The sequence below is a fragment of the Carassius auratus genome, chromosome 24 (genome assembly GCF_003368295.1).
Source record: "Carassius auratus strain Wakin chromosome 24, ASM336829v1, whole genome shotgun sequence".
Lineage (NCBI taxonomy): Eukaryota > Metazoa > Chordata > Actinopteri > Cypriniformes > Cyprinidae > Carassius > Carassius auratus.
The window spans coordinates 20,392,928-20,404,977 of record NC_039266.1 but is presented as its reverse complement, the minus strand read 5'-3'; the positions used below and the strand labels follow the sequence as shown (position 1 = coordinate 20,404,977).

General features: G+C 36.3%; 2 protein-coding genes across 5 annotated transcripts in view; one reads left to right on the top strand and one right to left on the bottom strand.

The window, feature by feature from the left end:
• Positions 1-773: 773 nt before the first annotated feature.
• Positions 774-3,258, bottom strand: LOC113042601 (zinc finger protein SNAI2-like). Its single transcript, XM_026201579.1, has 3 exons — positions 3,031-3,258; positions 1,995-2,507; positions 774-1,842 (listed from the first exon to the last, which is right to left on the bottom strand). The coding sequence occupies exons 1-3, from the start codon at positions 3,107-3,109 to the stop codon at positions 1,661-1,663; spliced, it is 774 nt and encodes a 257-aa protein (XP_026057364.1). The 5' UTR covers positions 3,110-3,258; the 3' UTR covers positions 774-1,660.
• Positions 3,259-7,235: 3,977 nt separating this feature from the next.
• Positions 7,236-12,050, top strand: part of LOC113042588 (gamma-1-syntrophin) — a 42,712-nt gene continuing 37,897 nt past the window's right edge. For 3 of the 4 annotated variants that reach the window (XM_026201550.1, XM_026201548.1, XM_026201552.1), the window contains exon 1: positions 7,236-7,579. The gene's annotated coding sequence lies outside the window, so the exon portion shown is untranslated. Of the gene's footprint in view, positions 7,580-10,786; positions 10,913-12,050 lie in introns of all 4 variants that reach the window. The other variant, XM_026201549.1, reaches the window with a different exon arrangement.

Sequence of the window (12,050 nt, the reverse complement as noted above, 5' to 3'; positions counted from 1 at the left end):
GACTTTAAATTGAGGACGTTTTGTTGAGATGCACAACAACTCTTGTGTCGTTCCCACATCTTCTGGCCACTTCATTTCCATGACTTTTCAAGTTGGTTCTGATTAACTTTGAATCCTGAATATAAATGGAGTCTCCAGCTGTGTGACTTTTAAATTAATGATAGTAGTTCATACGGCTTGCTCTTTCCTTTTTCTGTCACAATAAACTGCAAACACATTTGCAGCATGAAATACTTAAACTGCACTTTGATGAACTCCCACAATGCAAGTTAACTGTGGGAATGAGTCAAACTATATTAAAACCAGGTGATGAAAAGTCATCCCCCCATGACCATGTTTAACTGTAATTCTTTAACTGTTAATTCAGATTTGAAAAAAATCAGAATGCTTTAGCAACAGATTTAACAGCACAGTTTTCAGGAGATTTCAGTAAGAGACGTTCTGTTAATGTGCCATTAAGGGCATTCTCATTTGCATAACATTTCAAACACTATGCACATTTAAACATTGAGCTAATTGTTATTCAATGAAAGTGTTAAAGCCTAAAGGGATAGTTCACCCCCCAAAAAACAAAATACTGTCATCAGTAGCCTTGTTTTAGACCCTAGCGACTTTAATCGTATTGTTTTTCTTCAAGAAACATTCTTCTTTCCACAGATAAAAAAGTCATACATATTTGGAATGAGGGTGAGTTAATTATGATTTAATTTAGATTTTTTTGCACAAACTATCCCAAAAGTATGGATGCCAAATAGATTTGAACCATTGCAGAGTTATTCAAAAAGTGTAAATTTTATTTTTTGTACAAAACCATACCATTCGTTTACACTTTTCAATACAAAGTACAATCATATCAGTGTCATATACATTCAAAAAAACAATTACATGGCAAAATCTCTGAAGTTCCTGATGAAAAAAAAATTGCAAGTCTTGAGTGCTGGTTAACTGCTGTGGTGTTATGATAGCACAACAGTTTAAATACTTTGAATTCAAGAAAGCGTCATTTTGCACTTGTTCCCTGTTTAAAAACATGGCGTTAATTATTCCTTTGGTCTCAAGCTCATTGGTGTGTCACCATCTATGGTGTGAAATGTCTGACCGATTACCTCTCAGAACAAAAACAAAAACAAAAAAGTGACTGTTAACCATTTAACATTGAGTCACAAATTATTGCTTATTGGAGAGGCTACATGTTTAAAACCTCCCAAATAGTACATATCCGTAAACAAATGTACAGTACACATCAACCCGACCAGGACAGGGCAAATGCTGTTAAAATGGAAGGCACATGACAGGCAGGTGAATCTGTGTTTACACTGAAATGAAAAGGCTTCTTAGTCAATGAATTAAGACCACCAGTCTTTTGTTTTGTGCCGTTTGCTTTCTGAGGGTGTCGAAGGTTCTCCAGGAACCAATCTTAAAGCGGAAAGCTGTTTTGGGTCAGTTTAACTTGTTAGCGTGTAGCGTCTTGGTTGGAATCTGATCTCTGAATGACTCCAAAAACACTTCATGCATTCAGACCCTAGGGCGGTGCTTTTTTTAAATCGGATGCATTTGCACTTCGTATCCAGTTTATCATGAGTATACTGACAGGAAGAGCAGATCCGAGAACACATTCACAATCGGAGGCACTTAGTGAATGTGTGTGTGAGAGACCGTCTCAGTGTGCAATGCAACAGCCAGATTCCTCATGTTTGTGCAGCAGCGACATGCGAGAGAAGGTCTTGGAGCAGTTTTTGCACTGGTATTTCTTCACTTCTGAGTGGGTTTGCAGGTGAGCTCGAAGGTTGGACCGGTCTGCGAATGCACGACTGCAGTGGGGGCATGAAAAGGGTTTCTCACCTATTGAACACAAAAGTCATGTCAGTTCAATAATGGAGTACTGCTGCATCATGCAATGCATTGTCTAATACAATTATTGATTACAAATTGTGCAAAATACTTAAACGCAATGTATGCAACAAGAATTTTAAGTGTGCATTATCTCTTCTCACCTGTATGCGTCCGAATGTGTCCCTGCAGCAACCAAGGTCTGGAGAAAGCTTTCCCACACATTTTGCAAACGCACGGCAGCGTGTGTGTCCTTATGTGCATCTTTAGGGCCCCTAGGCTGACGTATTCCTTCTCGCAGTACTTGCAGCTGAATGATTTCCTGGTCTGTGCGTCGCAGTGCAGCTGCTTGTGTTTCATGAGTCCTGAATACGTGCTGTAGGACTTGTTACACAAACTGCACTGAAACTTCTCAGCGTCTGACAGTTTGGTCGACTGTATCCGCTCGTCTTCATCGCTCCTGGGGCTCTCTGAACCGCTGTGGTCTTTATTAGAGGACGTGTCAGAGAGGGACGAGGGGTATCCGGAGATGGGGGACAGGTCACTGGGCAGGGGTGACAGGGGCAGGTTGCTGGTAGTCCACACTGTTATGGGGTTGTAAGACACCGGGCTTAACACTTCAGGCTGTGGTATAATAGGCACCGGGAGGGTTTTTAAGACATATGGAGAAATAAACACTGCAATAAAAGGGGGGAAATGCAATTGCATTAGTTCACTGGGTTCTTGACATAAAAACCTTGAGACGTAACATGCTATATTTTAAATCTGAAACTATTTTAAATGCAGTTTCCTTTTTTATAGCTATGCATGTAGATATATTGCCTTATTTATTGATAAAACGAGTATTTGTACTTCCCTAGAGCATTCATATAGTTAACTGATATGCACCAACTAACAGTTTATATTAACTCCGTTACATTGAGTTACATTCAGACAATAATTTCACAACGATGATATCATAATATCATTCGCCAAAAACAATCATACGCATGTGTACCGGATTTTCAAAGGAAATACTTTGGAAAACAGTCCTAAAAGTGGTATCATTTAAAACCCAAACTTATGAAATGAAACTGAATAATTCATTAGGCTCATCTTTTTAAATATGTCGCAAACTTAACGCGTTTACTTAACAAGTTGCAACTGACAAAATAACGTTAACTTTTCACTTTTAGGAGTTAGAATCATCAAGTTTATTACCTGTTGGACTCTCCAGCTCACTATAATTTGGTTTCTTTGCTGCATTGAAATGCTTCTTTACTAGGAATGAACGAGGCATCCTGGAATATGTATAAAGTCGACTGGCAGATATAAAGGTCCTCTCTTCTCTTTTAGAAAGTCAAATCACTGTAATCCTTATTGCTCGGTCCGGCAGGGCTTCATCTTCCAGTGCAGTGCAGCTCTACTCCAGCGCCTCAGTGCAAAAAACTAGTAAATACTTCCAATCAGGTGCAAAGGGAGGGGCCGAGCGTTCGAAACTTGCATATTCATGAGCGCCGGTCCAATCGAAATAGAGGCGTGGTTTGTAGAGGGCGTGGTCAGAAGCGACCAGGGAAAGGAAGACAGGTGTTCACGCTAGGGATGTGTATGGAGGTGAAATAATGTTCAGACTTGCCACAGATGGTCAGAGCACACAGATTGTTGGAATGCCATTATTATTGAATGTTTAAAGCAAGATAGCCAATAAAATGGAATGTAGGCTATATCTTGTTAATTTTTGGTCGTGACTGATTTGTGAATTTAAAAAACCACAACATTATATTCTTTATGTTGTGGTTTGGTGGCGTTTCATTTTACCAGATGTTTCCCTAAAGTGTTAATTTGGTCAACTCTCACAAGTATTGTTAATATAAGTTATGTCCGTTTTCAGATCCAACAGTTTAAAGATGTGTTTTCAAAAGTAGGAATTTCATATAAATTTAGTTATGGGATTTAGAGTTCAAATGTAAATCCAATATAAACGTTCAAGATAGAATTCACAGTTCACTAGCGCCCTCTTGTGTTGAGTTACTTATTCTAGTATTACACGATTCCAAACTCTAGTACAAACACGAGTAACCTCTGACTTGTGAATAAGATTCATTAGGTCTCGTGTTATCATTTATTTTATATGTATAAAAAAAGAAAAGGGCTTAATAAATTAAGTTTAAAACATAATGTTTTAAATATAGAGATAAAAATGTGAGCACGTTTTTTCTCATACATAAGCCAGCTAAATTAACACAAATTAGGCTATATATGACGTAATGGACCATTTAATCAAGTTCAGTATAGTAATCAAAAGTCCAAAGAAGTGCTAAACCTATTTCTTCAGTGTTAAACTATACATTTACGGTTCAATGTGTTTCTAGTGCGTGTGTTCGTGTTGTATTTTTATGAAAATAAATGCAATTTTGTTTTATATATTGTTGTCTAATGCAATACATTTTAGGTGTGGCTCGAGTGTCCAATTACTTTTTGAGGTCACTGTTTATTGAGTTGTAAAGTCATTTGTATGCTGATAGAAGCCATTAGCACCTCTTTACATACAGCACATTCTAGAAGCGATGCATAATTGGAGAGAAGTGAAAAAGGACAAAGAGTGTTTTCAGAGTTAATGATGATAGGTTATAATGGCTCAGTAGCCTATAGACCTTAAGGATAGCACCATATTTAATTTCTGACGGGATGAAAATGAGGCTGTGAGAGATAAAAATACATTGTGAAAAAATAAATCATAATCAGTTTTGAAAGTTGATTTGAGCTGTGAAAATTACGTGATCTAGGACCAACGTGACCTTGTTTTCATCCACTTTAATTTAACATGGCATCTAATAACCTGATTAAGGAAAACTTGGACCAAAAGAGACCAATATATATATTTTGCACAGACTGATTGATGGAAAACGGTATATAAAATTATATTTGGATTATTTTGCTGTTCAAGAAGCACCAGTAAGAAAAGTGAATAATAGGTCAAATCAATAACCATCAAATGAAGATAACCATCATCACATCTCTGCTGTGAATATAAATAAAGCGGCTCTCAATAGAGCCTCTTGTCTTGAGTAATTAAAACAGGCACACGCTAAGCAGATTTCTACCTCTTCTGGGGGAATTTTTAATTGTAAGTCAGATTTCTTATCTGCCGAAACTAATTACAGAAATGGAGGTAGTATCCATTGTTCATAGCGCCGTAAAAGCAAGGGCATTAATTTCTCTGTTCTCAATGACAAGAATACATTCTGAGTCTGAGTTTCACAGTAAAGCACAGTAAAAAATATTGTTTAGCACTCTGTGTTATCGCAGCACAATATAGCCTAGAGAAAATATATTGCATTATATTTTTCTACACAAATATAATACAGAATTGCATTTTAATTGTTTGCAAACAGTTGCCTGTACTTTGCAATTATTTATGTCAAGAAGTCTTGACCATGTTTGTACATGCATTGTTGACTCCAATCACACAGGGCCTGATAAATGTACTGACGAACAGAGACTGGATTGTGTTTGGTGAGAGAGGGGAAATAAATGTGAGCACGGCACAATCAGGCTCCTACACAACCTCTGGTTCAAGAGATCATAGTAACGGCATTTCTAGATAAAGTGCAATGGGAATAGATATCCAGCAGTATGCCTCACGACTCAATATGTTCTATAGCAATGTTAAACAAGTCAGTATAGCAGACGCTTTTACTTAAAGCCACTTACAGTAGTTATTACAGACACGGCCCCTCCGGAGCAACCTGAGGTTAAGTGCCTTGCTCAAAGGCACAATGGCGATCGCACATGGATAACCTATTGTGAGAGTCAAAATTGTAACCTTTTCAACATCTGGCCCAGATCTTTAAACACTACAACTTGGATACTGAAAATCAATAGCAAATCTAACAGAAAAAGAAAGAAGAAAGAAGAAGGAAGGGGGGTTAATTACTTATGAGGCAAAGTTAGGTTAATTATTGTTTTTAAAATTAAAATCAGTGATGGATTAAATGCAAACAAACAAGAAAACCAGAGCAGATAGAGCACCTGCTGACTGTTTGTGTTACTGACTTGCTATAGTTAGTGAAACATATGCAAAGGCTCTTGAGAACTCTCTTTTCTGCAGCATATCTAGAGTCCCATTGTTAAAACTGAAATAGCTCTGATAATTTGCAATGTTGTTTAGACACATCGTTGCTTATGTAAAGCTTTGTGGGGAATGTTCTCCTACAGCCCGTGGGTTCCTCTGCCTCCTTCACCAAATAATACCGCATTGAGAATCACGCACATGATGGAGACTTAAAGAGCCACCCTCTCTTGCGTTTGTGCACCGCGTCTTTTTCCCATCAGCTTTGATTTTCACTAATGCATATTCTGCTAATATATTTAGATTAAAATGGACAGATGTTTAGCGTCGGTGAACAGTGAAGGAATGAAGGGGAGAGGAGAGAGAGAGACACGGAAAAAGCGCTTGTGATTAGCATAGGCACGTTCGGTTCACTTAGCGAATCGGTTCATTTGGGCGGTTGGTTTCAAACGAACCGGTTCAAAACACGAAACCATAAAGATTGAGTCATCGCTCACAAATGTTTGCGAACTGTTCCTGTGCTTGTATTTATAATTAAGTTATGATATCGTGTTGTTTTGCATGTCATCATCGACAGTGTGATCCAAAACATTCTGTGGATATGGATGATTACTGCATTCTGCACAGTATATTTTGCCTACACTATATTGCTATTTCCTACATAGCCTAGTTAACCAATAGCTACTATGAAGAATATGGAAGCATGCTTTTCTGAACGTATTGGTCTGTTTAGTCAAATATAGCCTAACACTCTGCATTTATGCAGCAGACCTATGTTTTGCATCTGGCAATTGTGCATGAGTGTTAAAAAGTGACCCAATTTATTTACCTGCATTCACCCTATACAGGCAGTGCACTCTGCATGTGTCCTAGTGCACTCAATATGTCTATTGATTTTAAGTGACAAATGAACTGTAAGTAGGCTAACATGAGTGGTTTTTTTACACTCATTGTTGGACCAGACAAACAAAAGTTTAGACGTTTTACTTTAAAAATGCCGACAAAACGGTTTTTTTCCCCACCTTGGCTAGCCTACTAAATTACACATGCCACATTGACTATTTTGTGTGTAGCATGTTTTTCGAAATATAAAAAAACAATAGCAATAACTATATATATATATATATATATATATATATATATATATATATATATATATATATATATATATATATATATATATATATATATATATATATATATTGCGCAAAGTGCAGTACAGTGCCGTTCCATTTCGAACACATCCAAGTTCTCTCACATGCGAGTGACTTCGCATGCACACGCTTTGCGAATCGGCTCGTTCGAATCATTCAGGCGAACCGGTTCAAAGAATCGGACAACGCTACTTGTGGTTTTCAGCCGGTCATTATTATTGCTCAGGATGCCTAGCGACAGCAGAAGATATGTAGATGGAAAGCTGCATGGCTCGGATTGCGGAGGATGCTGGAGAACAAGACGACAGATGCGTCTCGCCTGCTGTGGGAATATAAACTAAGAGCAAGTTTAAACGACTCGCTTTGGAGGATTTTCCCAAGCGGTTGCGGATGGAGATTGAGCATTAGTGGTCGTTATGATCCGGAGGCTGATCATCACTCGTTTTCGCATAGACAATGATGACAAATGCAAGAGGGATGGAAGAATTGTGAACTTGAATGAGTGGATCCAATTGCAAATTACAACCTGTTAATTGAATATCAGGTAAGCATTTATAACTAGTAGTAGTGGGATTTCTATTTAATGCAATACTGGAGATGCACATCTTTTAACTGACCCGTCGTTTGTCTATTTGGTAAGCTTTTCTGATAAGTGTTTCTAACCAAATTAGTCACTATTCAAACAGATCAAATTACGGAGATGACAAATGAAGGAGTGAGATCCAGAATCTCACTGAACTCTCATCCAGATTCTTAAAAACGAGGCTTTGTTGCCTAAACTTGAGAACACAGATGAGTGTGTGAAGCCTTTGATACTGCATTAGAGATGCTGGAGCACAGAACAGCCTGCTTATGCACGTTCTGCTGTGTCAGATCTTCCATTCACATCAGGTGCAATAAAGCACATACCTCCTTGTTCTCATCCTTGTGCTAAATATTGTCTATCAAATTGTTCTTGGGCTGGCAGCCCTTCAAAGATGAGTCTTTAGGGACGCCCATCATTTTTAATTAAGGGTTTGCATGCCCTCAAGCACCCAATTTGTCCTCAGTTTAATGTGATTGAACAATTCATTTCAATAATATGATGTAGCTTGTTAATATTTGGCATGCAAACATCCCCAAAGAGATGTTTTGTGTAAAGCTGCTTTGAAACAATATGCCAAAAGCACCGTAGACATAAAACTTGACTTAGCACCACAAGTGTCAGACGGTCAGCTGTCATCTTTTTTGTTTCGGACCCATCTGTGATTGTGTTGCATGTATTCACATTCATATCCATTATATCAGTTACGTGTTTCTCTCGCTCTACTAAGTAACTAGAATCAAGAGAAGTCTTCAACATGAACAGGCCAGCATTATAATAATGTTTTGCCAGCGTGATCTACGACAGATTGCTCATTACGCACATACACCCTATAGTGCCTCATTAACACGAAACACTGTTTAAATATAGTGAAAATGGTTCACCGTGTCGAGGGAGGAGTGACTGTGCTGTGTGCGTTGTTGACTCAACCTGAATGTGACCTGTAGACAGCTGGTGAATGTCTTGTGGCTTTCCCTTCCTTAAAAAGGCATCTTTCTTAAGGCTGTCTTGCGTTTTATGCAACAATAACAATAGGAAAATTCTCTGAACCCGAAAGATATATGCAGACAGGTAATTAGGGAGTCAAGTTTTTGTCTTGAGCTATTCTGTCAAGAGAGCAGGAAACAAAAATAGATTTGTGTTGTTGTTGTTGCACAGAATAAGAGAGTTTATGGTTTTATGAGCATTGAAAGAAATGCTTCTGAGATCATTTAGGGTTCTATTCTAATGAGAGGCATATGCTATCAATAATCATTTACCTTTAATGAATATTTAATGTTTGATATGTCTGTTACAGACAAAAATAAGGGTTCTTTATTGGCTTTGATTATTCCATTTATCCTTCTGTCCAACAAAAGTTTCTTTACAGTTTTTTTAGATTTTTAAAATGGAAGAAAAAAAACATGTTCTTTTAAAAACTGTTCACTGAAACCAAGAATAGTTTTTCTATGGCAGTGGTTCCAAAACCTGGTCCCGGAGAACCCCCAACACTGCACATTTCTGGTGTCTCTCTTATCTGACGCACACATTTGTGGATTCTTCACTAATGAGGATTCACATGGTCTTCATATCACATCACCCACCTGCAGCGCTTCTGCGAGTGGAGAAAAATGTAATAAAGCTAGGCTATATATAGCGAATAAATAGGCCTATACGAAAAAAAAACTTTTTTTACTTGAATAATAAATTACGAAAATGAACGAAATTGCAGTTTTGGTTAATTTTTGTACTGTGCAAAAGGAAACAGACGACAGAAAGCAGTATCCTATTTTTCTTTAGGTTTATTTTCCGTACAAAGATATGTTTTTATTGTGAATGTATACAAATAAAGGCAAACTGTTCACAATTCCAATTATCTTTATGACTAAAAGGAGAAGTTGCTTCCACTGTTAGAAGGAAACAAAATCAAGTGACTGTGCTGGCACCGCATTCGTTCAGAGTTAAGGTTACTTCTTTGACAGTGCAGCCTGTTCATTTATCATAATAAAATACAGTCAGTCAAACATATGGATAAAAGAACACTTCTCAGTTTTAATATGTAATAATTTCTTTGCTTTTACACTTCTCAGTTTTAATATGTAATCATTTCTTTGCTTGTAAGTGTTAAGTGTTTGTTTGCATAAGCGATGTTTACAGTGTTTATTATAATGTTTTCTAAACATTTCACGTCGGCATTAGGCCTATTTCTGAATGAAATAATAAAACTATTTGTTTATTAATTCTTATTAATAGGCTACTTTTCTTTAAAAAACAAACAAAAAAGTGTATGTGTAGTGTAGCCTATTTAAACAATGCAGCAAACATTTTGAAATATATTGATAAATTACTAAAAATAATAAATAAATGACTATTTAAACCATTTAACTGATTGTATTAATTGGTCAAAATTCTTACATTTCGTTAACGGTTAACCGGTTAAATTGAACATCCCTTTAAGGAACAGTTAGTCCAAAAAATGATTATTTGCTGAGATTTTACTCACTCTCAGGCCATCAGAGATGTAGATCATTTGATTAGAAAAAATTTGACATTACATCAGATGCTCACCAATGGATGCTCTGAAGTGAATGGGTGCTGCCAGAATAAGAGTCTAAACAGCTGATAAAACACAGTAATCCACAAGTAATCCACACAACTTCAATTAACAAAGCAAAAAACTGTGTGTTTTAAAGAAACAAATCCACCATTAAGGCATTTTAACTATATCATTGCTTCTGGCCAAAATACCAATTTGTTTAAAACAGTTTTGGACAGTTTTTGCTTGTAAACAGTGTTTGATCAGTGTATATTTCTCTCAACTTTATCACCACAGAAAACACTATTATGAATAGAGGACTTGTATTATAGTCGAAAGCAATGGTTTTAAAAAAGCTAAAAGCATCTTCATGATGGATTTATTGTAATTATTATTATTATTTATTTTTTTTTACAAATGTGCAGCTGTTTGCTTCAGAAGTCATTAATTAATGGACTGGAGTGGTGGGGATTATTGTGATGTTTTTATCAGCTGTTTGGACCATTCACTTTAGAGGATCCATTGGTGCTAAATCCAAATCTTTGCTCATGCCTGCAGTGCACGGTTTATCGTTTTGTCTCACTTCCAGTCACATTCAAGGTTACCCAGCGCACCCTGAATAGTAACTGACAAGTTCTCTTTTGATCCATCAGGCAGCGGAAGCATCCAGCAGACATTTCTCGTAAAAAGTGTGATGGGACAGATGGTGAGGCCTTTGTAACAGCAGTGATTTCTTTGGAAGAAGCTTAAAAGAATGCAGAAACAATGAAAATGATGGGGTGCGTATAAGAGTGATATGATGACATTGGTGCGCTTTGATTCTTGTGCTTTCCAGTGTAAATTAAAAACAGTGTGTGGGCTCTAATGCAACATTGCAATTAGAAAATTCAATGCATAGAATATAACAATTGGTATGTCAGTCTAAAATGTATTGCATCTATATTATTCTGAATATATACAACATGGTTAAAAGTGCATCCATAATAACATGGGTTACTGATACTTGAACATTTCTTGGACAGTGTATGTCTTTTAAAAGCTCTGTCAGAAGAATGGAGGCTGTTATAACAGCAAAAGACGACCAACTCACTAATAATGTCTATGGTTTTGAATGTAAATGTTCAATAAGCTAATATGTGTTGGGATGCACTCACACTTTTGGCCATTTGGTGTAATGAAGAGTGGGGTGAAAGTGTCTGTTTCACCTCATTAATCAGACAAACTGCATAATTCTTTGTCCATGACCATATATATAATTTTTTAGAAAATGTCAGTTATACACAGCTGACTGTGTTTGAGTGAAACAGATACGAATTTTTTTTTTTTTTACATGACGTAAGTTTTCGACATTGCAGGTAAAATGCATTTTATTTCAATTACATTTCTAAAGGTCTAAATATACAGTATCTAAACATGGACAGTTTTAGAACAATACTAATACAAAATATTGACAGTCGTTTCATTACATTAATCTGAATATGAAAAATGTTTCAGACTAGTTTATGAACATGTGAATAAAGTGCATTAAAATAAAATTGTAACATTTTACAATAAGGTCCTATTAGTTAGCATTAGTCAATGTATTAACTAACCCTAATAAATCCATTTGTTACAGTATTTATTCATCTTTGTTAATGTAATTTAATAAAATGCTACTGTTCATTGTTAGATCATCTTAGTTCAGGGTCATTAATTAATATTAAGAGGTACAACCTTGGTTGAAATAATGTGTAAGTAAATGTTGGAATGAACTTAAACTAAGATTAATGAATGCTTTAGAAGTATTGCTCATTGCTAGCTCATATTAACTAACAAAAGAAACGTATAAAGTGTTGCCTGTAAGACATTCAAATTGGAATATGTATTGGATTACTCTTAAAGTAAAAAAAAAGAATGTAAAAAAATATTTTATAGAAT